This window comes from Filobasidium floriforme, assembly GCF_021052385.1.
Source record: "Filobasidium floriforme strain CBS 6241 chromosome Unknown HD553scaffold_13, whole genome shotgun sequence".
Classification (NCBI taxonomy): domain Eukaryota; kingdom Fungi; phylum Basidiomycota; class Tremellomycetes; order Filobasidiales; family Filobasidiaceae; genus Filobasidium; species Filobasidium floriforme.
The window spans coordinates 895151-919641 of NW_025763634.1; the positions used below are offsets into that span (position 1 = coordinate 895151).

The 24491-nt window shown below is 54.2% G+C and overlaps 4 protein-coding genes across 4 annotated transcripts; 2 read left to right on the forward strand and 2 right to left on the reverse strand.

Moving 5' to 3' along the window:
• Nucleotides 1-3: 3 nt before the first annotated feature.
• HD553DRAFT_342972 (major facilitator superfamily domain-containing protein) lies at nt 4-2278 on the reverse strand (the record flags this gene model as incomplete). Its single annotated transcript, XM_046182816.1, has 7 exons — nt 4-622; nt 687-1065; nt 1140-1243; nt 1339-1414; nt 1498-1601; nt 1701-1730; nt 1869-2278. The coding sequence occupies 7 exons, from the start codon at nt 2276-2278 to the stop codon at nt 4-6; spliced, it is 1722 nt and encodes a 573-aa protein (XP_046036131.1).
• Nucleotides 2279-3125: 847 nt separating this feature from the next.
• On the forward strand, nt 3126-6944 carry HD553DRAFT_52195 (alpha-glucosidase). Its single transcript, XM_046184288.1, has 16 exons — nt 3126-3416; nt 3508-3578; nt 3759-4236; nt 4344-4578; nt 4667-4804; nt 4915-5045; nt 5114-5189; nt 5258-5372; nt 5434-5498; nt 5565-5576; nt 5640-5874; nt 5940-5999; nt 6059-6190; nt 6262-6356; nt 6419-6502; nt 6577-6944. The coding sequence occupies exons 1-16, from the start codon at nt 3263-3265 to the stop codon at nt 6899-6901; spliced, it is 2406 nt and encodes an 801-aa protein (XP_046036132.1). The 5' UTR covers nt 3126-3262; the 3' UTR covers nt 6902-6944.
• Nucleotides 6897-8859, reverse strand: HD553DRAFT_350693 (uncharacterized protein). Its single transcript, XM_046183553.1, has 3 exons — nt 8125-8859; nt 8007-8026; nt 6897-7906 (listed from the first exon to the last, which is right to left on the reverse strand). Exons 1-3 carry the CDS (start codon nt 8428-8430, stop codon nt 6988-6990), a joined length of 1245 nt encoding a protein of 414 aa, XP_046036133.1. The 5' UTR covers nt 8431-8859; the 3' UTR covers nt 6897-6987.
• A 14580-nt stretch (nt 8860-23439) lies between these two features.
• Nucleotides 23440-23826, forward strand: HD553DRAFT_273211 (uncharacterized protein; the record flags this gene model as incomplete). The annotated part of the gene is made up of 1 exon (XM_046177809.1): nt 23440-23826. A coding segment is annotated over one exon (387 nt), but the record flags the coding sequence as incomplete, so codon positions are not given.
• Nucleotides 23827-24491: the final 665 nt, after the last annotated feature.

Here is a 24491-nt window from a genome sequence, read left to right on the forward strand (position 1 = left end):
CGTCTATAACACGGCCACCCCTTCCCTGACGACGACCTCTGGTAATCCCCGCCGCCGAGCGGTATAGAGCAGTGACCCCCCACAGACGACGATCGACCCGACGATCCAGCCAAAGATGGCCCAATACCCCGTCTGAAAATCTTGCCACGGCCGCCCGACCGCATGCCCTCCTCGATCCGGTAGACAAGCCGCCTGGATGGCCAGCCCGACCGCATTACCGAGCTGCATGACCACCGACATGAGTGCCCCGGCGACTCCTCCCTTGACTGGCGGGACCGAGGTGATGACAGTCACGTTGATGGCGAGAAAGGCGTATTGGCACATGCTCGATCCGATGACGAAAGCAGGGACGTAGTACGACCAGTACCGGTTGCCATCACCCCCGCCGCCGAACACGTAAAGGATGAGGGCGACCGGGACCAGGCTCAGGGTGGCGAATATTAACCATCGCTTGGCGACCAAGAGCTTTGGTTTGAGTTGAATGACGATCGAGGTGAAGAGCGCTGCGAGTCCGATGGGCAAGAGGCGGATGGCCGAGTTGAGCGCTGTGCGCCCGAGCGTCTGTTGCCAATAGTTGGGGAAACCGAACGCTGTCGTCGTCCAGAACGTGAACGGGGCAAGGCTATCGGGTGCAGGAAAGTCCATCAGCACGATCAGATTACATCCTGTTCGTTCAAGCCACCTACCACAAGAAAACCAACGCCTTGGTTCCCGGCGTCTTCCAGATCGACGACGGCAACATGGCGTTCGTATCGTTCCTCCCCTTGGCCTCCCAGACGAAGAACCCTACGAACCCCAAGATCGAGACCGGCAGAGACGCTGCGAACCTCGGATCGTTCCACCCATACTCTGGGCCCGAGGTCAAGGCGAGGACGAGCAGGATAATCGCTCCGACCGAGAGCAAGAGCCCGACGGGGTCCATACGCCAGAGGATCTCCCTGACCGACAGACCGCTGACGGTACGATTACGTGGGACGACGAGCAGGGCGGCACCGGTCGCGACAAAGGAGATGATGGAGAGCGTTCGGAAGAGCCAGCGCCAGGAGACCGTCTCGAACAGCCCGCCTGTCGAAGGTTCTCGTCGCGCAAGTCAGAACGTCGTCTTGTACCCTGCAACATGAGCGCCGAAAGCGACTCACCGATGACCACTCCGAGGGAAAAAGAGACGGATCCTACCAAACCCAAGATGGCGATCGCCCGGTTTCGCTGTTTACCTTCAGGAAAGGTCCGGACGGTGATGTTACTACAGGGTCGAGCGAGATGACAATCACATCGAGTAAGCTCATCGAATTGCCTACAGAGAATGAGAAGGGCCGAACGCGCTTTCGGACGACTCACTATGAACTCGGGATGGTCATCGCCGCGCCCATCCCCTGGATCGCACGAAGTATCAAAAAAGCGATCGGATCGTTCACTACAACGATCCACGTGATCCGGTCTACTTGTCAGCCTACTAGACCCCCTGGCGATCTTATCGGCGATGGTGTTGGTACTCACGAAATGACAAGACCAAGTTCAACGTAGCCACCGTACCTATGCCGATCACGAACACCCACCCTGCTGAGGAGAGGTCGGCGAGTCGGCCTGCGGAGAGTTGAAAGCTGCGTTGGCATCGGTGAAATGGAAGGGAGAATGTCAGCTTGTTCCGTCGCAATCGTCAAAGTCTCTAGTGTGCGAGTGTGGATAGAGGGGGGACTCACGCGGCAAAGGTGATGATGTACGCATTCAAACTATCCCGCAAAAAGAAAGAAAAAGCAGAGAAAGCAGACCCGAAGGGCATCTCGTCAGCCCCACCTCGCCTCCTCTCGATCTACCAACCCCCACCATCTATCCCATCACACAACCCCTTGAAAACAATCCGGACTCACATCCAAGTAGCGTCCGGCCCCGACAACCCCAAATCCCCCGCGGTATGCGTGACCACCACAAAAAGCGCCGAACCGCTTACCACGTCGATCATCATGGCCAGGTTGAGTACGAGGAGGGTTGACCATTGTCTCGTTACCGAAGGGTAGGTTGGGATCGGGTCGTGATCGGATCCCTGTACCTGTTCCTGGGTGAATATGCTACCATGATGGACGTCCTCGCCCCCGCCTTCGCGTTTGTTGACGAAACGATCATGGTTCTCAAGATCGTCACGGAATCCCTCGTGCCGATCCCCTGAGATCTTCTCCTGATCCTGGTCGTAGGCGGTAGCAGGTAAATGCGTCAGAGAGACCGACCTAGATCCGAATACCGAAGACACCTTGGAAGACGTCGGGGACGATACCGTGTCCATATTATAATATAGTATAGTTTATGTGTATGGTGTGTAGTCGCGTCCGAGCTCCGGCACAGTAGAGGAGGAAACGATCTTAAAACTAAAACCGATTAGCTAGCTACGCTATGCTATCACGATAAAGAAACGGGAATCGGCCACAGTATCATGGAGGAGCATCTGGGAGTCAGGCTCATCTCTTTGACCGTAGGATTTGATACCATATATATCATCCCCTTGTGGTTCCAGCGGCGCCATTTGAACCTGAAATTTCTACCCATAGAGCAGAGTCGAAATCAAGTCAAAAGCCAACGTTTGTTCCTCTCGCCCCCGTTTTGACGGGAGTAAGCGCGGCACCCCTCCACTTTTCCTCCCAACTTCATGTTGTAGGCGTCGTATCGCCTCGCATCGTCATTGCACCGAACGGTTCCAGCGCGGGCGCTCCAAAGGGTGGAGATTCAATGGGTTGATAAGCATCGAACTTGTTCCCAGAGTCCGACCGAGCAGATGAGCAAGCAATTGTGTTCAGTGGAGGTAGAGAGAGGAGAAGAGGACGCAGAAAGACGGATCTTGAAATCGACGCGCCCCCTTGTTTCGGATCCGAAGACCGCAAAACTCGCTTCGCTCGCGGGCAACCTTCCGCATGGCGCATGGTTTCCATTCCAAGCTCGATTGTCTACTCACGTGACCATCTGTCGGTCAGAACCGAGACCTCGGGGGAATGTTCGGGCTGACGTAAGGGCATCGTTGGTGTACGGCATGACACCCCGGTGAAACCTCGGTCAGATGTTTCACGTTGGCCTCGGGGGGTTGTCCCAAGCGAGAGAGACGGAAGGCGCGGGTGATCGCCGAGGTCACAGCCCGGTCCGGGGTTACCCTCGACGGGACGCTTGGCTCTCTCTTGTCGTATAAAGACTCACGTTGGTCCAACAACCTCGAACGATACGTCAACAAACCCCCAAGGTCTCCATACCACACCTAATCAAGTCGAGCCTCACAAACACAATGCGATTCACCGACGGGCTCTGGCTCAAACGCGCCGGCGTCGACTTCCGAGGAGGGGTCGAGGTGGCCGAGATCCTGAACAAGGACGAGAAGACTGGGATCGACTACCTCGTCGCTTGTCGGCATATCGCCAATAGGGGGGATAGTATGGACGGTGAGTCCGAAAGTTTTATCATGTCTTCATATGCAATTGGATGGGTGTTGATGTGGATCGTGCTCGTGCTCGTGTGATCTGGTATCGGCAGGACCGCTCTTGACGTTCAACGTCTCGAGCCCGGCTGATGATATCATCAAAGTCCGGGTCGACCATTTCAAGGCGAGTGCCTGAGCACCTTTTTCTGCGATAGCTTGTCGCCATCTACCATACCGATCGCCGAATCTGACTCTCCTTTGCTTCTCTCTTCCTCCCACAATCCTCTCATCCTATACTCCCGACATCACCTTGCATCTTCGCCCCGCACGATCCTAACGTCAACTACAACATCCACAATCACAGGGAGTCCACCAAAAATCCCCCAACTTTGAGCTCTTCCCCGATTCCAAGCCCCCCTCACCCAGAGTTAACATCGACTCCACCTCTTCATCCGATACCCTCTCCCTGCAATCCGGTTCTTTGAAAGCGAGCATCTGTTTGAAGGAATATTCTTATGGGATCCGGTTCACTTCGGAATCCGACGAGAAGAAAGAGAAAGGGGAGAAACCCCTCTTCCTCTGTTCCACCGAACCGAAATCCACTGCCGTCATCGACGTCCCCCCCTCATACGTCATCAACCAGATGTCGGAATCGTCTTGCTTGGAGACGGGTACCGATGCCACGTTGGGCGCCTCTTCTAACTTTGAAATCGATAAAGGGGGCAAGATCAGGTTCATGCTCAACGAACTCAGTTTGACGGTAGGAGAGACGATCTATGGATTAGGGGAGAGGTTCACGCCGTTGGTCAAGAATGGGGGGAGTCATTCGATCTGGAACCAAGGTGAGCCTCGAGCTTGGCTTTCGGATCGGTACTCCGAGTACACCTCGAAACCTCGAAACCTCGAAACCTCGAACGCCTTTTCTTATTCGTTCGACGCCATACTACAGACGGCGGCACCTCCTCCCAACAAGCCTACAAGAACATCCCCTTCTACCTCTCTTCCCGCGGGTACGGCATCTTCGTCAACCACACTGAAGAAGTAGACTTCGAGGTCGGTGCTGAAAAGTGTAGTAAAGTCGGGATCTCCGTCCGTGGAGAAGGGTTGGAGTACTACGTGATCAACGGGGGTGGGAGCTTGAAGAGGACTTTGGAGCTCTATTGTTTGTTGACGGGAAGACCTGCGTGAGTCGACCCTAAATTACCCCCGATCTGATAAATCGTCCGAGTTGGGTCGGATTCGATATTGACGTCAAGTATGGACGCCTCGCAGCCTGCCTCCTTCGTGGACGTTTGGTCTGTACATGTCCACCTCGTTCACGACCTCGTACGACGAAAAGACCGTCTCCGGTTTCCTCGAGGGGATGAAGGAGCGGGAATGTTACACCCGGGTCTTGCACTTGGATTGCTAGTGAGTTTGAGTGCGATCTCGAGCATGCTCGCAGCCTCTAGATTGCGGACCGCCTTCGTCGACATGCCACCGAGCACTAATGACGTGATATCTCTTGGTGATCTTGCCAGCTGGATGGAAGCGTACGACTGGTGTTCCTTCCAGTTCGACGACAAGGCGTTCCCCGACCCGGCGAGCTATCTCCGTACCGTCAAGGATAAGTACAACGTCAAGGTCTGCGTGTGGATCAACCCGTATATCTGTGAGTCTGGGCCGGTTGTTCGAGACCTTTTCGATGGTGGATATCATGGCTGACCTCAGAGCATGCAGCCCAACGTGCGCATCTTTTCAAGGAGGGCGTGGAGAAGGGCTACTTTATCAAGCGGGCCAACGGGGATGTCTGGCAGTGAGCATCGCGGTTCCCTCTCCTTAGCCTCCGCTCGCGATTGACTATCCTGTTACTATGACGCCCAGGTGGGACCTCTGGCAGCCCGGAATGGCATATGTCGATTTCACCAACCCGGACGCCTGCAAGTGGTACGCCAAGCAGCTTGAAGGCCTGATGGATATTGGCGTGGACACTTTCAAGGTGAGTCGCCGCCAGTCGCTGACATTGAGGGGTTTTCTATGCTGATAACGTCCGTCGGCAGACCGACTTTGGGGAAAGGATTCCGCATAAGGGAGGTGTGACTTATTTCGACGGTAGTGATCCTCGGTGAGCGAAGGTAGATGACGATCGATAGTGGCGAACTCGGGCTGATTCGCGTGACCTGCGTGTCAGTAAAATGCACAAGTGAGAAACCATCGCTCAGCGATATCGGTTTGAAGCGATTACTCACCCTTGTCTGGCTTCCAGCTACTACACTCAGATCTTCAACGACCTCGTCTTTACCACCCTCAAGAACCGGCTCGGCGAACACGGTGCTGCCGTCTTTGCTCGATCCGCTACCGCTGGAGGTCAGCGCTTCCCTGTCCATTGGGGAGGCGATTGCGAGTCGACCTACGAGGCCATGGCCGAGTCTCTTCGAGGAGGTCTCAGCTTGACCAGTTCCGGATTTGCCTTTTGGTCGCACGATATCGGTGGTTTCGAGGTGAGAGCCGTGAGGCCGTAGCGCGATATCGGTCCGACGATGTTGATCACCCCCCGACGTCGCAGGGGCTTCCTCCTGCTGCCGTATTCAAGCGATGGGTAGCATTCGGTCTGTTCTCGTCTCATGTGAGTCCGAGTTGTCTGAACCGATACAGGATCTTGCTGATCGCCGTGGCATCTGGCAGTCCCGACTTCATGGGTCCAAGTCGTTCCGTGTTCCCTGGCTGTACGACGACGACGGCAAGGACGAGGCGTCCAAGGTGTTGGCGAAGATGGTCAAGGCCAAGCTCAGGTTGATGCCATACCTGTTTGCTCAGGTGAGTCGGCAAGGCAGGCCCGAGAGTGAGTGATAGACACGTAGCTCACTGGCGTTCATCCGATTCCGCAGGCCATCAAGTCGCACGAGACGGGTGTCCCCATGATGCGATCGATGGTGATAGATTTCCCCGAAGATCCTACTTGCCAATACCTTGACAAGCAGTAGTACGTGAAACTTTCCGCCATTTCAACCTCCTGTACGCAATAGCTAAAGCCGCCGCTTTTAGCATGCTTGGGGACAACGTCCTAGTCGCCCCCGTGTTCTCGGACGACACCGCCAACTTTTACCTGCCCGAGGGCAAGTGGACTTGGTGAGCAGGCGCAAACGGGCTCACCAGTGTCGATATCCCGTTCTGACCACTGACTCCACGCTCCCAAATCGCAGTTTCTGGACCAACGCCGTTATCACAGGCCCTCGCTGGATCAAAAAGGAAAACTACCCCTTCACCGCCATTCCAGTCTTTGTCAAGGAGAACAGCGTGTTGCTGCTCGGACCCGATTCGGTCGACGTTCCCGATTACGAGTATGCCAAGGTCGGACTCGAGGTCAGGGCGTACCAGGTCTCGAACGACGCCGAGGTCGTAGTCCAGGTCCCTTCTGGTAAAGGACCCGAATGGGCCGGCAAGGTCATCGTCAAGGGCGGCAAGGCGGATGGTCAAGGCGTCAAGATCGACTCGGTCGCCGACATGCAGGAGAAGGAGGGGTTGTGAAGCAGGAGAGCATGATCATAGATAGACCCGATATGATAACGATGTACATACGAATATCCCTTCCTCTCTGAACGATATTCCTTTTACTACACGAACCCGGCCAGCTTCATCCCGAACAAGACGCTGGCGATGAACGTCCACCCTTCCGCCCGCACCGCCCCATCCAAGCCCAACCTGACCAAAGCCGGACCGGGGCACACCCCACCCAATCCCCATCCCAACCCAAAGACGATCGACCCGATCATAAGCCTAGAGTCGATATTATACGCCGCCTTGCCGAGGGGGACCTGCCAACGGCTCTTTTGACCCTGACCGGGGGTGACGAGATTGGCCTTGCTCTTGCCGGCTTCCGATTCGACAGTCTGGTAAAGCTTGGGTTCGATCGACTTGTCCACCCTCGGTTTGATCTTCTTCAGCCAATGCCTCATGTTCGGCAAGACCGCTGCGAGGATGACCATCGCCAGACTAGGATCCCATTCCGACCAGCCCCTCGCACCTTTCCCCGCAGAATTATAACCCGATTGCGTATTCGAATCCAAGATTGATAGGAAGGGCAACCTCATAAACCCCAGCGTCTTCAACGGGGAGACCATCCCGCTCATCAACAGGCCCGTGCCGAACGTCAATCCGGAGAAGAAGGACAAGACCATCTCGGCCGTCCTCGTCCCCTTGTCCGTGGCCATATCCGCGGTCATGTCCGTGTTGGTATCTGGGCTTCGGGTCGATTGGGAGCGGGATCTAGCTTGAATGCGTTTCAACAAACCAGGGAGGAGGAAATCGAGGTGATGGAACAGCCTCAGGGCGATAGGGACGAGATGAACCGCGCTACTCCAGCTGGGTGCCAAGTCGGGCAAGGTCATGCCGATCTTGTCAGAATGAGGGAGATCCGTGTTGAAGGCCGGATGGGGAAAGACGTTGCTAACCAGCGTAGCCGTCAGAAAGAAGGTGATGCTCGCCACGATAGAGCGGGGGGAGAGGCGGGACATGCCGCAGAGGAAGTGGCCGCTATCAAGTTCGTTCACAGTAGACAAGAGGTGGGGGAAGGTATGCGTCAGCACACGTCTACGAGTCTGCAAGACCACGGCAGCGCGGAAGTTGGACTCACCTCGTGCAACCAGACCCGAGCTGTGGGTGGAATAGATGACAGGGTTGTACAGGAGGAAGGCTCGTTCAGCTAGCGACCCCGACGTATAGATCCGAAGGAGCTGGACGATAACACTGACCTTGCTACCGAACCCGACCAGAACCCCTGCCAATACCCTCCTGCTGATACTCCCACCCGTCAACCCATCATTCAGCCCGTACCGATGTACACCCCACCCGACCTCTGCTATCGACGTCAGATTGCCAACCACCGCGCTCCCGACGAGCCCAGCGATAAAGGCCCACCTCCACGTCTCCCTATCTCCTAGTACCGCCCCGTTCAAGATCCCCGAGATACCTAGGGGACGTCCGGTGAGTTCGAGGTGGTGCGAGGTGGATAGGTGTAAGAGGTCGGCTCCGAGAAGGGAGTGGATGGGTGTGAACATGTCTTTGGCTTTGTTTGCGTATCGCGTACGTGTTGGGTCGGTGAGTGGGTGGTGATTATAGGGGCGACTCTATGCCAATGGGGGTATCTATTTCCTCGACCAGCGAACGGTATGAACCTGGAGGTAAAAATGAATCGTTGGCGAGAGCATCGAGGTCTTGAGTATATATGTAGGTTTTGCCCCAGACGTCTTGCTAATCCCCTCAAGACATTCCGAAAATCTCTCTGGTCGCTTGAATCGCTTGGTCATCCCATCTCGATTGGGGTCACTAATTCGGAAATCTTTGCGCGTTTGCCAACTGGAAAATGGTATTACCTCCCACCAATCGTGCGTGTATGCGAATCGAGACTCGATCATGCCTTTGGCCTTTGGAATCCATGCATATACCTCGCTATGTTTGGCCCGAGTACTGCGCTTCTCCGTGTGAAGATTGCGCCTCACTCGGTCGATTTGTGTAGCTGGTTAGATCGTTTGAACATGTGCAACTTGGTTTTTTGCCCAGGGCCTGAGAGCTGCTGACTTGGCGTGTTTTCCTAATAGTATGCCCTCATGCCCCGCTATAGCAGCGCACGTATTTTGTTAGGGGCAGTTGTCTCGCGAGACACAGCGAGATAAGGTTTGCGCTGCTACAGCAGCGCAAGGGTACGCGCGACACACAAAGTAAACAGAGACAACCCGCGAGACAAACAAAGTAAACAGAGACACGAAGCGAGACACATAAAGTAAACAGAGACAACCCATTCGTCATCTAGTTAGGGGTTATAGGGTGATCCGACCCCCGGGTATGAAACACACTTTTGAGAACCAGCCATCCCAGCGCTTCCAGGGTTGTACCAATGTATAGAGGCACCTTTGGACAGTAGAAATGAACTATCCAATCTGTTGTTGGGCCCTTGTTGTGACTGCTACGGGTCAAAAACACGTCAAAATGACCTCGAAAGTAAAAAAAAAAAGTTAAAGTTCCCAAAAAATGAAATTGTCTGAAAGTTCCAGAACACTATCCCGCTTGGTTGGACCATTTTGAAGGTGAAATGACTTAGAAATCACGCTTGACAGTTTGGGGGTGAGGTTGTTGACGTGACTTGAGCATATCCATAGGAGGTCTGTCCCGCGCGCAGGTGGCCACGTCATCAGGCTGTCTCGCGCGGGGGGGCCAGCAAAAAGTAAACAAACAGCCTGTCACCGCGCGTGTGCAAGTCACCCCTCGTACATCAACCTATTCTCACCATCCACATCAGCCATCCTTCACACAGCTGTCATGTACATGCTATTCAGTCAAGAAGTTCATTCTAATCATTACATGTGTGATCCCCAAACAGCACAGTTGTTTGCCCAAGTGGTTGTCATCCCTCTCACGTCACGCGCGGGACATCTAAGTGACAAAGTAAACAAAATGAGCTCAGCAGTCACCGCAGACACCGCAGAGACCACCACCCCGTCACTCACCAGACCTAAGTGATCTGATCACCAGGATACAGGTTCTCATAGTGGTTGTTACTGAGGTATAGCCAGAAGTACCTGGAATGCTCTTGCTGACCATGATGTCTCCAGAATAGACCCCCGTCCTCCCGTCTCTTCAGGACTGAGATCCTGACCTTGTAACACGCGCAGATGGCCTTGATCTCTGGCTCATCACCCCACTCACCCGACTGACTCATCCTCTGCATGTACTCCCTGAAAGCTGCTGCCTGTCCTTCTTGTCCATATTCTATGAAGGGGAGGTAGTCCTCATAGTGCACACGTATCCACTCAACAGCCTCCTCCCTGACCTTGGCTGCGGTGTACCCCTGCCCGAGACCGAAGGCCACGGCTTCAAACATACAGTTGCCGTCCTTTGCTGTCTGACTTGTACAGTATGCCGGGGGGCTGGAACCAGTGACCAGCCTGACCTCATTTTGATAGATGGCTGTGTGAGGAGGCTGAGGCGGTGGTAGAGGTGGTGCCCGGAGTGACTTCCTGAAGGCCAGGACTTTGGCCTTTTTGGCGAGATGACTCGCGCGCGCGGACTCCAAGTTGGCACGGGTGGTCCTGACCCTATTGACAGGAGGTGGTGGGGGAACCAGGGGAAGACCTTCAATGGGGGGAAGACCAAGTAGATGTCCTGGTACTTGTCCCGTTGCAATGAGGTTGGCAAACCAGATGTAGGAGTTGCCAGCATTGAGGTTGTGCTTGCACGTCCACTCGGCACACCTCATCCGGAATGGTCCCCAGCCGTAAATATTGTACCCGTGTTGAGGGTTCACCTGACAAGGGATGTCACCTTTGGGATGGTGCTTTCTCAATGCTGTGACCAGATCCTTGGTACCTTCATCTCCAGTGTAGATCCTGTTGAGTTGTACCAGGATTTGGGAGATGAGCACGTCGGGGACGTTGGTCGGGATGGGCTGGTTGTGATGAGTTCCCGCGCGTGCTTCATCCAGCTGGGGGATGTCTGAATTTCCCTGTTCCCCTTCAGCACCTTTGCCTCTCCACCATGCAGCCTTGTCACTGGCTTTGGTGACCTTGTACCTCCCTGCATTCCACCCAAAAGAAGCCAGCACGTCTGCGGTGACTTGTTTCTGCAGCTTGGTAGGCAGGTGGGCATTGGTCCCCTGGAAGACCTTCAACGTGGTTGCTCTCTGCACCATCCAGTTGGCATTGAGCAGTAGTGCTTCCTTGGTTGTGACCATCATATTGACCTTGGGAGCAGTGCCACCCCGAGTTGGGTTGGTCCAGAACCCTATCTCGGTCAATGGACTGTTGTGCATCCACACCTGTGCAGCACTCAGGGTAGCCGCGGGCACCGTGACTTCTATCCTGAATCCTCCAATCTCTTCCTCCGGGACTTGGGACAGCATCTGCACCATGTTGGCAGATGCCTTGTACCGTGCCTTGACACCATAGAGTGTCTTCAAGACCTCTCCCTGCAGTCGGCTGTTGAATGACTTGATGACATGGACCAGCCGGGGATAGATTTTGACCTTGTACGTGGTGTCATGCCAGACGACAGTGGTCTGCACCGAGCCAAAGTCTCTGGCAGCTGGAGATAGCATTGGGTAGTGCTTGGTACCACCGGCAGCACCTTGTCCAGGTCTGAAGAGGATAATGTAGGGTGACTGGTATGTCACGCCAATGTCCCACTCGTTGGTTCCACGTCCGGGATGTACCGTGTCTGCCGGTTCATAGTGTCCCAGGTTTGCCAACCGGAGTGGGAGCTTCTGACCATAGGCCTTGTACCTGATGGTAGGGCAGCCAGCTTTGATGAGACAGGATGCTAGGATGGTGGTGGGGATGTAGGCACTCCCGTAACTGGACACCCAGGGGTTCTTGGCTGGGTTGATGGTACGCGTCTTCTTGAGTTCCGTGAAGAAGGCATCCTTGTACTTGGGGTCTATCGAGAGCTGGTAGCATGACTCTGCCAGTAAGAGCCACTCTGAGAACTCGTGGGTTCTGTCCCCTGGCTGTGTCCTCTTGATCCTCGGTGCATGGGATGACAGCCTGACGAGAGCGAGCGGGTTGGAGAACTGCTTGAGGTAGAACCGAGGTGACATGCAGATCTCCATCTTGTCCACGTCCATGTCACCTGGCTTGAAGCTGTTCATCACAGTGGTCCTGAAGCCATCTGTACACTGTGTCATGGGCATGAACATGTTCATATTGGGAATGACAAAGGGTGTCACCGGTGCATCCTCCTACGCGTGCATGTCAAGTCAGTCACTCGTGACATCAACCACTCGGTCACCACAACAGCACTCACCTCTACCGGTCCATCTCTGTCACTCTCCTCATCACTGTCAACCAGATGATCACTGCTGCTATCACTACTGACATCAGGGGCATCTCTGACTGCCGGGACATGCTGTGATCATGGCTAGGTCAGCCATGCTACGTGACGTGACAACCACCCGGGGTCACTCACCCTCTGTACCACAATCAAGTCTCGGTCACTTAGGGGTGTCTCCGGTCTAGTGAAGGTAGCCTTTGCTCGCTTTGACTTGGGCTTCTTCTTGGGAGCAGCCTTCTTCTTGGTTGCTCGTGGTCTGGACTTCTTGACAGCAGGGGTCTTTGCAGCACGTCTCGGAGGTGGGGCATTCTTGTTCAGAGTGTCTCTGCCGTTACGTAGTACAACCATTACTAGGGACACATCTGCCATCAATCACAGCACCACCCGTCATGTACACACTGTCACACTCACTTGATAATGTAGCCTAATGTTTGGTTGATCAGTTGTTGTTGCTGAGCCGAGGCTGTTTGTGTTGTGTTGTGTGACAAGGGTTTGTTGATACGTGTCTATTACGCGTGTAGACGTGTCTTGAGCGCCCAGTTGCCCGCCCACTTGGGTGCCCATCAAGTGGGCGGGCATAGTGGGCGCGCTTGGATGACGTGGCACACTCCCGCGCGTGACAGAGGGGTCACTACTGTCTTGCTCAAATCTCATGGTGCAATGATTCTGAGAGTACCACTGTCATGATAGAGACCATTCTGGCCTAGTTGTTTGTTTCCCCATCTGATTTGGTCCAGTTGTTCAGGAGATACACGGGTTAGGGGTTAGGGGTTAGGGGTGTTATTGATGTATCTAAGTGCATGGAAAGGTCCTAGTTACATTGGAGACGTTTCTACAGAACGGCATACAGTTGGCAACTCAATACTTTAAGCCATCAGACAAGCACAATCATCACCAGAGGTTCAGATAGTACTAATCTAGTTGACAAAGTATCTGGTCCTAGCCTTGACCAGCTGCAGAGAGATGGACCTGCACATGAAACTGTAAGTCCCAGCGCTCATCACCTTCTGCCATTCCTCAAACACCTTCACAGTCTCCTCTTCCTGTGCACCACCAATACTGAACACCAAAGGCCTGAACTTGCCATTGACCTTGCCAGCATACTTGAGCCTCTTGGCTTTGGCAGCGATCTCCAACACTTTCTGCAATTCCTCCTTCTTATCCCCGTCCCAATGGAAACGCCTCGCCTCCTGAGCAGACAAGCTGACAACTGTGACGTCAAACTCCTGAGGACTCATTCCACTCCACCTGCTACCTTCAAACCTGAAGTCCGTCCTCTGTGGCCTGTTAGGCACATTGGGTTCCAAGCTCACAGTCCCAAAGGCACCACTGCTGACCAATGCCTCACATATGATCCTCTTCAGGATCTCATGCCTGGCCACTCTGTATCTCCCTCTCTTCTCGCACACATCGTCATGTCCCAGGCCGTTGAATTGTCCACAGTGAGGGCAATTAACTTTGGATCCAGAACACAATGTCCTGAACAGGAGTGCTCCAGCAACTTCAAAGTCTGAGAGTCTGAGTGATTTGTTGAAAGGGATGACTGAGAGCCATCTCCTACCCAAGACTGTTGAGTTCTCTGCAAGCGTCCTCCTTTCCATGACATCAAGCCTTGTCACCATCACATCCCTTCTGTCCTTGTGAACCTTCTCCAGCCTCTCCTTCTGGCTGGCCAGCCTCTTGTGCTTGTCCTTCCTGAGACCAGTTGTCATGGCATTCTTCAACACCATGTCAGAGTGTTCATCCGCAGCTGCCTTGGCAATGCCTGCGCACTCAACGGCTGACAGGATTCCCAGGCCGCCAAGTTTGGTTGGTAGAGAGGTGACCTTATAGAAGTAGACCCCCATCCCCTGGCGACCTCTGATCTGGGCCACTGCCTGTGCCATTACCCTGTCATACCTTGCCCAAAGATTGTTGAGTTCCTTTGGATTACCCATCGTCCTCCACAAGTGGGTCAGGTTCTGGGACAGGCAAGTCCTCAGCAGTAGTAAGGCATGCTGATTGGGCAGATCCTTCAGCTTGGCCAAGGTCTTCTCCAGCTGTTCAATCTTCTCCTGCAGGAACCTCTGCCTTCCTGGTTTTCCACCAACACATGTCCCCAACAACTCTAACCCTACGTCCCTGATGTGATCCCTGCTGTACAGCCTGGACTTGTCCATATTCAGCTGGAGCGATGACCTGTACTGCTTGAAGTAGTCCTTGGTCTTGGTCAGGGCTGAGCTGTCGTACGATAGGATGTAGACGTCGTCCAAGTAAGCCAAGACCAGATGGTTAGGGCCCAGGTGGTGAGTCAAGTCCTCCAATAGTCCCCTGACTCCCACTGAGAACAGTAAAGGCCCCAGGGGATCTCCCTGCCTGACTCCCTGACTACTCTCTATCTTGTGGAACTGCCCATTGGCATCGTTCACCACCAAGTCAGTAGACTTGCCATAAGCCCACTTGGCGGTCCTGAACAGAGTAGGTGCATATCGCTTGAGTCCCTTGCTAACATCTGCCCTCTCCAATGTGTTGAAGGCATTCTTAAAATCAAGGGAGGTCAGATAGTTGTAATGCTCAAACCCATGATCAAACTCCATCGCATTATCCACTGCCCTGACTATTGGCTCAACTCCTCCTTTGGTCCCGACTCCAAACTGGGTAGGCAGGAGAAAGTCTGACCTCTTGGCATGCTTCAGAATCACCTTCATGCATAGCCTGTAGAGCAGCTCTCCCACGGCAATAGGCCGGACACCCCCATCTGGCTTGCTCAGCGGAGTCAACCTCGACGCACATAGCATGGCTTGACCAGGGCAGCTCCCATTGATGATTAGGCCAATGATGCAGTGGACCATCTCCAAGACCTGAGGACGTTGTAGGGCAAGACCCAGCAAGTGAACCGTCCACCCAGAGACTCCAGGTGAAGTGTCCTTCTTGAAGGTGGTAAAGGCCTCCATGATGCTGTCGATAGGTGGGCAAGAGGTGGGCTGCGGGCCTTCTCCTATACCAAAGGCATATCCCGGTTGACCCCGAGGGTGCTTCTGCTTGAGCTCCATCAGTACCTCTGGAGTAATGTCCTTCACCTTGTCCTCTTCTGCTAGCAACCTTGCTGCCCTACCCAACTTGCCTTCCTCAACGTGATCTTGGATACTTTTGACCTTGGAAGGCAACACCCTTTCCCTGACCTCTTCCCTAGCCACCCTTGGCTGGGGCCAGCTGACGTGAGGATAGGACAGCAATCTCTCCTGAACCTTGGTCCCTGACAACTTGGTCGCCATGGCCAGGCCCACCTTGGGCAAAGCAAGAAAGTCCAACAGCAGTCCCTCACTTGGACTCTCCATGAATCTCTCTGCACACTCCTCCGCAACGCTAGCAAATATGAGAGCCGTCTTGCCATAGATTGGTTTGTTAGTAGTAGGCAAGGTGGACAACGCATAGAAGCGGTCAATGGGGGGAAGGCGAGCATCTTCATTGGGATTCTCCTGGTAGCCAAGGTTAGAGGCAGGTCGGGTTGGCTGAGGTGGGGAAGGTGGGTCAGGAGATCCAGTTGGCGAGATTGGGGTGATCTCCCTCTCGTCCCGGATGGTAGAGTCATCAGAGTCACTGTCTCCCTCAAACCAGTCTCTCTCATGAACAAACAAGTCGTGATTGTTGAGCTCATCCAACTCTCTGTCCAAGGAGTCCTCACGGTCGGGCTCTCCATCCACCAACTCCTGTTCCATCTCCAGCTCTTGGTTGGCCTGCTCTTGCCGTGCCCTGTGAAGCTCCTCCAATATTCGAATGTTCTCAGGTTCCAGTTGCTCCTCTTCCTCCTCTTCCTCTTCTTCCATCTCTACCTCTTCCACCTCCTCCTCTTCCTCCCTTGACTGTTCTACCTGCTCCATCTCCTCCTCCTCTTCCTCCTCCTCCTCCTCCTCCTCCTCCTCTCCCTCAGATGAGCTGATCACCATAGGCCTGTCCCTGCTTCCCAACTCCCCGTCTGGCACAATCACCGGCCCAAACACATCTCCATCCGTTCCTTCATCGTCACTAAGGTAGATCTCCATCCAGTCTGAAGAGGCTGTGGATGACAGCTCCTCAGAGTGGGAAGAGGACTCTGAAGGTGGCAGATCCTCATTCCAGGGAGTTCCTTCCCTGGTTCGTCTTGGTAGGCCAGCTGCCTCATTCCAGGGAACCTCTTCCCTGTTTTGGCCTGGCTGACCCGCCGACTCATTCCAGGGAACACCTTCCCTGTTTTCGCCTGGCTGACCAGTCGAAGACGTGGCTGGAACTTGTTCGCTGTTTGGGGTAGACCTCTGAACGTCAATGATTTCATCCGGAGGGGATGAGGAAGGGGTCCTTGGAGGGGCAGCTTCCTTGGCTTGAGCTTCCGAGCTGGCAGCTGGACCACCAGTGAACCTGACCCTCTTTGGCTGAGGCCTTTGTGACCTGGCTTCAACCATCTCCTCGGGTGAAGAAGACAGCTGATGTTTCCTCCCAGCCACCATGGCAGGGCTCATCGACTGCCTTGCTTCCCTCCAAGACGAGCACCTTGTAGCGTTCCTGTGTCCAGCTAGGGCAGCCCTGTTCTTGACCAAGGTCCCACATCCACACGCCGTCATCCCTGTACCCATCAACTCCCACGTCTTCCACCTATGGTTCTCATGTTTGGCAGTCAAGTGCTGGTATAGCGACTTGGATACCGTCTCACACAAAGGACAAGCCGTCCCAGCTTCCTTCTTCCCCTGCCTCTTCTCCTCAGCCTCCTTCTCCCACCCAGAGCACTTCATCCTCGCCTGATGTTGCCTCATCCCCAGATCATTCAACAAAGGTACACCACAGTCACACACTAACAACCCACTCCCTTCCAACTCCTCTTCACTCCAGCTCCTCCCCTTGTGTACCTTTCTGAAATGATCCAAGATATCCTTGTACTCTACCTTGCACAACGGACATTTACTGGCATGGGACTTGTTGGTGGAAGTCCCTTTGACCATCTTTCCTTTTCTGTCTTAGCTGCAACAAACCTGAATTGATAGGATTAGTACTCTGTAGGTGGCAGTCTCACTCAAACTCAACTCACCTAACTATATTTCGTCAGTAGCGTCGCGTCTTTGCCTAGTTAAATCGCGCCTCGCTATTGTTTTTTTCGACCGCGTCTAGCGGCCCGTCATTGTCGTCGAGCACCGTCGCTCCACCCCCTAATCCTCCCTCGAACCTCTCTCCCACAGCAAGCGACACACGTCGACTGGCCTGTACTATCGATTTTCGATCATCGACTTTCGACCCTCCGACCGTCCTCTATCCGAATCTCAATCCTCTCCCTCACAGCAAGCGACACACGTCGACTGGCCTGTACTATCGATTTTCGATCATCGACTTTCGACCCTCCGACCGTCCTCTATCCGAATCTCAATCCTCTCCCTCACAGCAAGCGACACACGTCGACTGCCCCGTACTATCGATTTTCGATCATCGACTTTTGACCCCCCGACCACCTTCTATCCGAATCTCACTCCTCTCCCTCACAGCAAGCGACACACGTCGACTGCCCTGTACTATCGATTTCCGATCATCGACTTTCGGCACATCGAACCCGGGCAAACAAACTTCAATCTTTTGCCTCCTCACACGACATTTCTTGTGGCATGTATGCTGTTTCCCGTTAACCAAGGAATCCCTAACGTCTGCCCATTAAAGCTCGCTCTTGTCTTCGCATCCACGACCCCTATGCCATCGACTATCGATCATCGATCTTCGGACGTCTGGCCACCAAAGTCCACTGTCATCTCTTCGCATCCACGACCCCTATGCCATCGACTCTTCATCTTAGATCTCGGACGTCTGGTGATTAAAGCTCACTGTCATCTGAGTCCCGTGATCTCGCTGCCATCCTTGATCACGCGATTTTCTGGTTACTCGATCTTCGCATCCTCTCCTCTAGTCCAGTCGACACACGTCGAACGCCCTATACTATGCATTCTATGTACTTTCCATTGTCAGCGCATTCCCCCTCTTTTCGCTGCGCACGGTTCAGGCGCTTTCTTAGGTCGAATCGTGACATGAATCGCGATCATTGTCTTTCCCATTGATTGTTCAAGGCCATGGTACATTACGAGCTCTTACACCGTTTTCTGGGCTGATCACCCTTTACTGATACGTCTACCTCCGTCCTCTCACAGCTTCCCTACGCTCCTTCCCGTTCATAACTCCCACCTGTCCTACAATTCTATATCTTTTCGCGGAGGTTGTCATCCAGCTCTCGCACCGCTCTTACCTTCTTTCGACTCAGCCGATAATCCTGATCTCCTCTCCTCTTCGCACGACACACGTCGACAGACTATCTTTCGCCCGGTTGATACTCTCTCCGCGGTGTCGTATGACCGTCACTACGAGATTCATAGCTTTCACACTTACGTCTTCCGTTCTCGTTTTTTTCGCATCGACCGGAAGCAACTCGCCCGTCATGCCGGCCAAGTTGCTTCCGCTGCATTGCGTGTCTTCACTTCGCTCTCCCTTAGCCTCGTAGCCTCAGATCCTTCCTTGCTGCTCGCTGCTCGTTGCCTTTTCATACCTTCGCGTCAAGAAGGACGCGTTCTTTCCCCGGCCTGCAATCGTTCACGCGACTTGCTCCTTCCCCTTCGGCACTCCGGGACTCCTCAATAACCCTTTTCGGCGACCGCTGTAAGCCACTGACAATCGCCGAGCTTCTTGTTGACTACATCAGGATATTTCGCAAGCAAGCATTTCCCGTTGCGTCCTACTCTAGACAGCATTGTCATTCAACTCGAACATTGCGATGCCTCGAGGCTTTTGTCGGCCCTCGACCACTTGCAATGCGTTTTGACATTCCCTGCTCACCTAGAATTCTATAATCCCGAAAGAAATGCATATTCCCGCACTCTGCGAACTGACGAACATGTTTACATTGTCAACTCGAGGTCCTCATCAGCGCGACTCGCGACGTGATTCACGTGTCTCCATATAAGCTATCCTGGATGTTCATCGAGCTTCCACTCTTCATCGCGTATGTCTTTGTACCTCCTCGTCACCCTCCTCCCTTCCAGCTTTCTCAACTCTTTCCTTGTTCCTTACCATGCCTGCCCCTTCCCAACCTGTTCAGTGTCCTCACTGCCCGGCCCTTATTACTCCTCCCCAAACTCTGAAGGTCCACACGCGCCAACACTCGTTGAGATCGGTTACCTGCCTCGGTCGGTATCCGCTTGACTTTTTGGTTCCGCTCGCACCCGTCTTGATCTGACGATTCTTTTCGACAGGTTTTACTTTTGCCCGTCATGGGCCGGACCCTCATTCCGCTTACACTTGCAACTGTGGCTATAGTAACACCAAACGTAACACCTTCTACAATCGTGTGAAGGCTTGTTCGTCTGTCGTGCAGTTTGGGACCGCAGATCTCGTTCTGTCGAGCGATTTTTCTGACGACGATCACCATGAAGACTATCATCAGGATGATTTCCACATCGATGATTTCATTCACCTACCTGCTGGCGAGGATCCTTTCGGGTTCGACCAACCCTTTCCCATCAATCCCGCTACTCCTCAGCCAGCTCCGGCAGAGGAACGTCGTTCTCGAGACTCCTCGACCCCGGAGGACGCCTTCCTCGCCAACGTACCCTCTTGGTCGTTGAGCGTTCCTCCTCCCGGCCGATCTACGCTTTCCTTTGGACAAGTAGACTCGGCTGCTTCCAAGCGGGCCGCAGAAGATGTCAAGCTCTCTCCTCGTCGAGGTTCGCCCAGGTCTTCAACATCCAAATCCGACACTCCGGAGTGGGAGGATAGTCCGTCTCCGAAGAAGAAGGTCCGGACCAGCACCTCCCCTCGGTCACCTCAGCTCGCTCCCGTTGCTTTTGTCCCCCACCTTCCCGCTTCGGTTCATCTCAATCAGCACGGCAGGGATGCTGTTTCTTTCGGCACTGTGGGCGCCTTTCCTACACTTTGGGAGGATGATCCCCATGGCACTCGAAACTGGATGCCACCTCAGGCTGAAGACACTCCCTGGGCGGTTGAAGCAAATGGGTCGTATCCCGCTGCCTCGGTACCGGACGTAGAAATGCCTATGCCCAGTTCACGAGATCTTGGGCGAGAAATCCTGGCTGGCTGTTCTCATGAAGATATCGCTCCGGTGCAAGAGCTGGGTTCGACTCTTCCGGTCGACGACCCCGATGCCAAGTTTGACGAAATCGAGGATGAGCTTATGAAGCTTCGTATGGATTCTGAACAACCTTCGGATTCACACGGTTCACTCGACGGCACCCCTCATTCGGATGTTTTATACGGTCAGTCTACAACATGCCTCGCGCACCACTCTTCATGAATTCTCATCCCGTGCTGTTCTCATTCTTTCCGTAGTCAGCCCAGCTTTGTCCCATTTCGGACTCCTCTTCAATATGCATGTGGGCGTAGCCCATTGCACCCATCCTCGACATACGGGTACATCGCCCCTGTACAATCAGGCCACATTGGACCGATTGATAACCCACCTTCGACGGTTTCACAAGGACCAAAGTCATCCCGAATACCTCCACTCTGTCCGCATCGAAATCAACGAACGGTTAGGGAACGTTCAATCTGGCTTGCTGCAAGATTCTTATCTAGCCCGTGATATTGAAGCTCCGCTACCCCCACCCATCTCTGGAATACCTATTGCGGAGGTCTTCCAATGTCTGCATCCTGCTTGCGATTACCGGACTCCCGGGGTATCTCACCTCTATGCTCATCAGCGTAAAGAACACAACAGGACACGTGATGGGGAAGACAAACCGATTGGCAAACCGTACAAGATGATCTGGGCCCAATCCATTGGCTTGAACCCGTCGACCTGGTGTGTAGTGGCCCGAAAGGCCACGAACCCGTTGGTGCCCAAGGTCGACCGATTCCCAAAGTTCACCTCGGTCATGCGGCCGCTCATATCGATGAGTCGACCCAAGGTCAAGGACGCGCTCGCGAATCTCAATAACGGAGTCCGACAAATGAGCGACTTTCATAGTCAGATCGGTTGGGATACCCAGCTGGAGACTGTTGGTTTGCTCGATCTGGCTCGGTTAGGCTTCCCGAAGCCGCTCGATACCGACGCTCCTTGGATCACCTATCTCTATCGTCACGCCGACAAAGTCTGGGACGGATGGGCCAAAACCCTGTCTCGAAACATGGGCGTCCCGTTCCGTAAGCTCCTCAAAGGGGAGAGCGCACACTCTGGACGAAGCGAATTCCAAGCGCTTCAACCGGATTCGCGCCGCATCTACGCCAAGACGTTTCGGCGAATCATCTTGGTCACGTTGAGATATACCAGCCACTGTCTTGCGGAACCGAGCGGCAACCGTCATGACTGGCAGATCGAGGCTCCGGTGCACAAACAGTTCCTCTGTTTGCGGGACCGGTTCTCGGCCGTCGATTCTGCACCTTCCCGACTTGTGCCATGGGCGGAGATGCTAGTTCCTCAGCAAGAAGAGATTTCGGATTGCATCCATCTTTGGTTCGACACACTGGTCAAGACCGCATATCAGATCAAGGATCTCTGGCACGATCCGCTCCAATGGTTCATGCTCTCGTCTACCGTTCAGAGCCATGCGTCCGACTCGGATCGGCCAAAGGACCTTTTCTTTTCCGAAGAGGACGGGGATCAAGCAGCGATAGCCGACAACCTCGATGCTGCTGAGTTGGCTGACGAATCGGACGTCGTTCAGCTCATCGCACCGAACCACTATTCCGGTGTCTTTGCCCACCTGCAATACTCGATCCGGCTGCTACTTTGGACGCAAGCGTGCGAAATTTACGACAGCATCACATGCAACGATTCGGAAGCGCAGATACTGGAGCAGTATTGTCACGCCGACAACGCCCAGTACATCTTTGCCTGGGTACGACGTGCCCTGTGCACAGCTCGGATGGCACGCCGCGATCTGCCACCTCGTCTCACGATGGGATATTCTGCCTCCCAATTCTACATTTCGATCGGCCGGATTTCCGTCACCCAGCAGCGCTTGACCGTTGCTGCCGGTCGTATCGTCACGCGGCTGTCCGAGTTTCTCGAAGAAGAATTGCTTTTGGGATTGGGCACCTCACTCGTGGATCAAGACTCGAACTTGCCAGTAGCCGACACGTTGCGCAGAGAGACGTTGGGGTACTCATTCATGACGGACACAGGCAACGAGTTTTACGAAAAGCATGCCGAAGTCCTCCAGGCCATCGCCTCGTCTCCTCCGTTACAAAAGAAGTTCTACGGTACCCTGGCAGACGGGACTGTTTTCCTGGACCGCCAACGGATGCTGAGATACCTCGACCATCAGAAGACTTTCCTCGGCCTACTCTTTACGGCCCTTCACCTTGCCTGTGCCGTCCCTTCACGCGCTGCCGAGTATAATACGCTGTTGCTCTCGGAGACGGGAGATCGTCACCGATCTTTATACCACGACCCCAACGGGTTGTTTCTCATTTTCCGTTATACCAAGCAGACCGCCGTCTTTGGATTCGGTCAACCGGTCCCCAAATACGTTGGCAACAGGGTCGGAGCGATTTTGATTCGGTACTTGACATTCGCCCTTCCGACCGCCCGCGCTTTTGCCCAGAAGCTGCGCCTAGACGATGGCCTTGTAGGTCATTCACCGTCAGACGCTCTGTCTACCCACCTTTTTGCCACTCATACTGGGATATTGCCTGGGCACTTCCTCACCTCGAGGTTTCGCCACATTATGCAGACGGTAGGAGACCTTCCCTTGTCGATGTCTGACTATCGCCATGTATGTATAGCATTCGCAAGGAAGTACATCTCGCCCGAACTCTCCGACATGAGCACCGTCCCGGAGCTCATCGAACTGGCTGCCAACCATACGGCTCGGACGGGTCGGGAACTCTATGCGCATCACCAAGAGGAGCCCGAGAACGGCATGGCCGAACGTTTGCTGCAACAACATCTGATATGCACGGCTTGGCAGGGGTGGATCGGGCTAGGTCCCAAGTTCAACCCGAAGAAGATGAACGACCTTCCCGCAAGCGGATCGCCAGACGCACGACGTCTCGCTCAACAACTTGCCGCTGTCGATGGCAACGTCAAACAGACCCCTCCGGCTGATCTGGCTCTCGCTCTCACGTTTGCCATCGAATGTCTCGAGCAGGAGGTCCGTCAGGCATTGTTCCGGGCCACCGCCCAGGTCACGTCTGGGCCGCCTCCTCTAGCACAAAAGGTCTCCCTTTCCGGAGTCACGGATCCTTGCTTGGTGGGAGGGTTGCAAGCGGCTCTCGGTGACGATCGAGCTCGATTCAAGGACCCGTCAATGCTTCGCACCCTGGACGTGATCTTGCATCGGGGCCAAGACGTATTGGCCATCTATCCGACTGGGTCTGGTAAGAGTACGCTCATTTGGCTACCATCGTTGCTTTCCGAGGGGGTTACCGTCATGATTTCTCTTCACCAGCGCCTCACTGAAGACATTTTGCCTACTGCCGCGCGAACCGGTCTGAATGTGGTCCGGTACAGCGCAGATCTTACGATTGGAGCCTGCCCTCGACTCGTCTACGTTGCGGTCGAAAACATCACCTCGGACCATTTTTGCGAATTCATCAAGTCGCTTCATGCCGCCAAGATGCTCGACCGCATCGTTATCGACGAGGTTCATACGGTTCTTCTTCAAGTCAACTTTCGGCAGAAACTCAGAGCGCTGCTCCACCTCAAGGCAAAGCTGAACCTCAAAGGCGTTCCGAGTTTATGGCTGACGGCAACGCTGCCTCCCCACTGGGAACCTATCCTCGCTCGATGGTTGGATACAACTATCAACGACGTCTACGTGGTCCGCGCATCCTCTAACCGGCCTAACCTTCGATACCTCCAAGTTGACGACAAGGCTCTTTCCTCTTCCGCCAACATCACGACAGACGCTTGGAACAAGGCAGTGGTTGCCTTTATAGCGAAGGAGTTGGACGGCTGTCTGACGGGCGATAACGACGACCCGACACGGATCATCGTCTACATCCCCTACGTCAAAGATATGGTCGACGTCCACGCCGCCTTCTTCAAGCATGCCGGCGCAATTTGGCCTTCGGAGCTGTATCACGCTCAGCTTCCCATCGAGGAAAAGAACAAGTCGTTCGCCAACTGGATGACTGGCGTCAGCAAGATCATGTTCGCCACCTCTGCTTTGGGCCAAGGTGTGGATTGCCCTCATGTGCGCAAGGTCTTCTTTGTCGGGAACCCTTTCAACGTTGTCGATTTCGCGCAGCAAGCTGGTCGGGCTGGTCGGGATGGATCTCCTGCAGACATCTATATGATCCCGCCTCTTCGGTCCAGGGACCCCTTTGTGCCAAACGCAGCCGACAAGGATCCGTCTCT

Coding starts and splice junctions, on each gene's coding strand:
- HD553DRAFT_52195 (XM_046184288.1), top strand. CDS start 3,263: ATGCGATTCACCGACGGGCTCTGGCTCAAACGCGCCGGCGTCGACTTC. Junction 4,237..4,343: donor TCATTCGATCTGGAACCAAG/GTGAGCCTCGAG, acceptor GCCATACTACAG/ACGGCGGCACCTCCTCCCAA. Junction 4,805..4,914: donor GTCTTGCACTTGGATTGCTA/GTGAGTTTGAGT, acceptor TGATCTTGCCAG/CTGGATGGAAGCGTACGACT.
- HD553DRAFT_350693 (XM_046183553.1), bottom strand. CDS start 8,430: ATGTTCACACCCATCCACTCCCTTCTCGGAGCCGACCTCTTACACCTA. Junction 8,027..8,124: donor TGGTCGGGTTCGGTAGCAAG/GTCAGTGTTATC, acceptor TTCCACCCACAG/CTCGGGTCTGGTTGCACGAG. Junction 7,907..8,006: donor CTCGGGTCTGGTTGCACGAG/GTGAGTCCAACT, acceptor CGAACTTGATAG/CGGCCACTTCCTCTGCGGCA.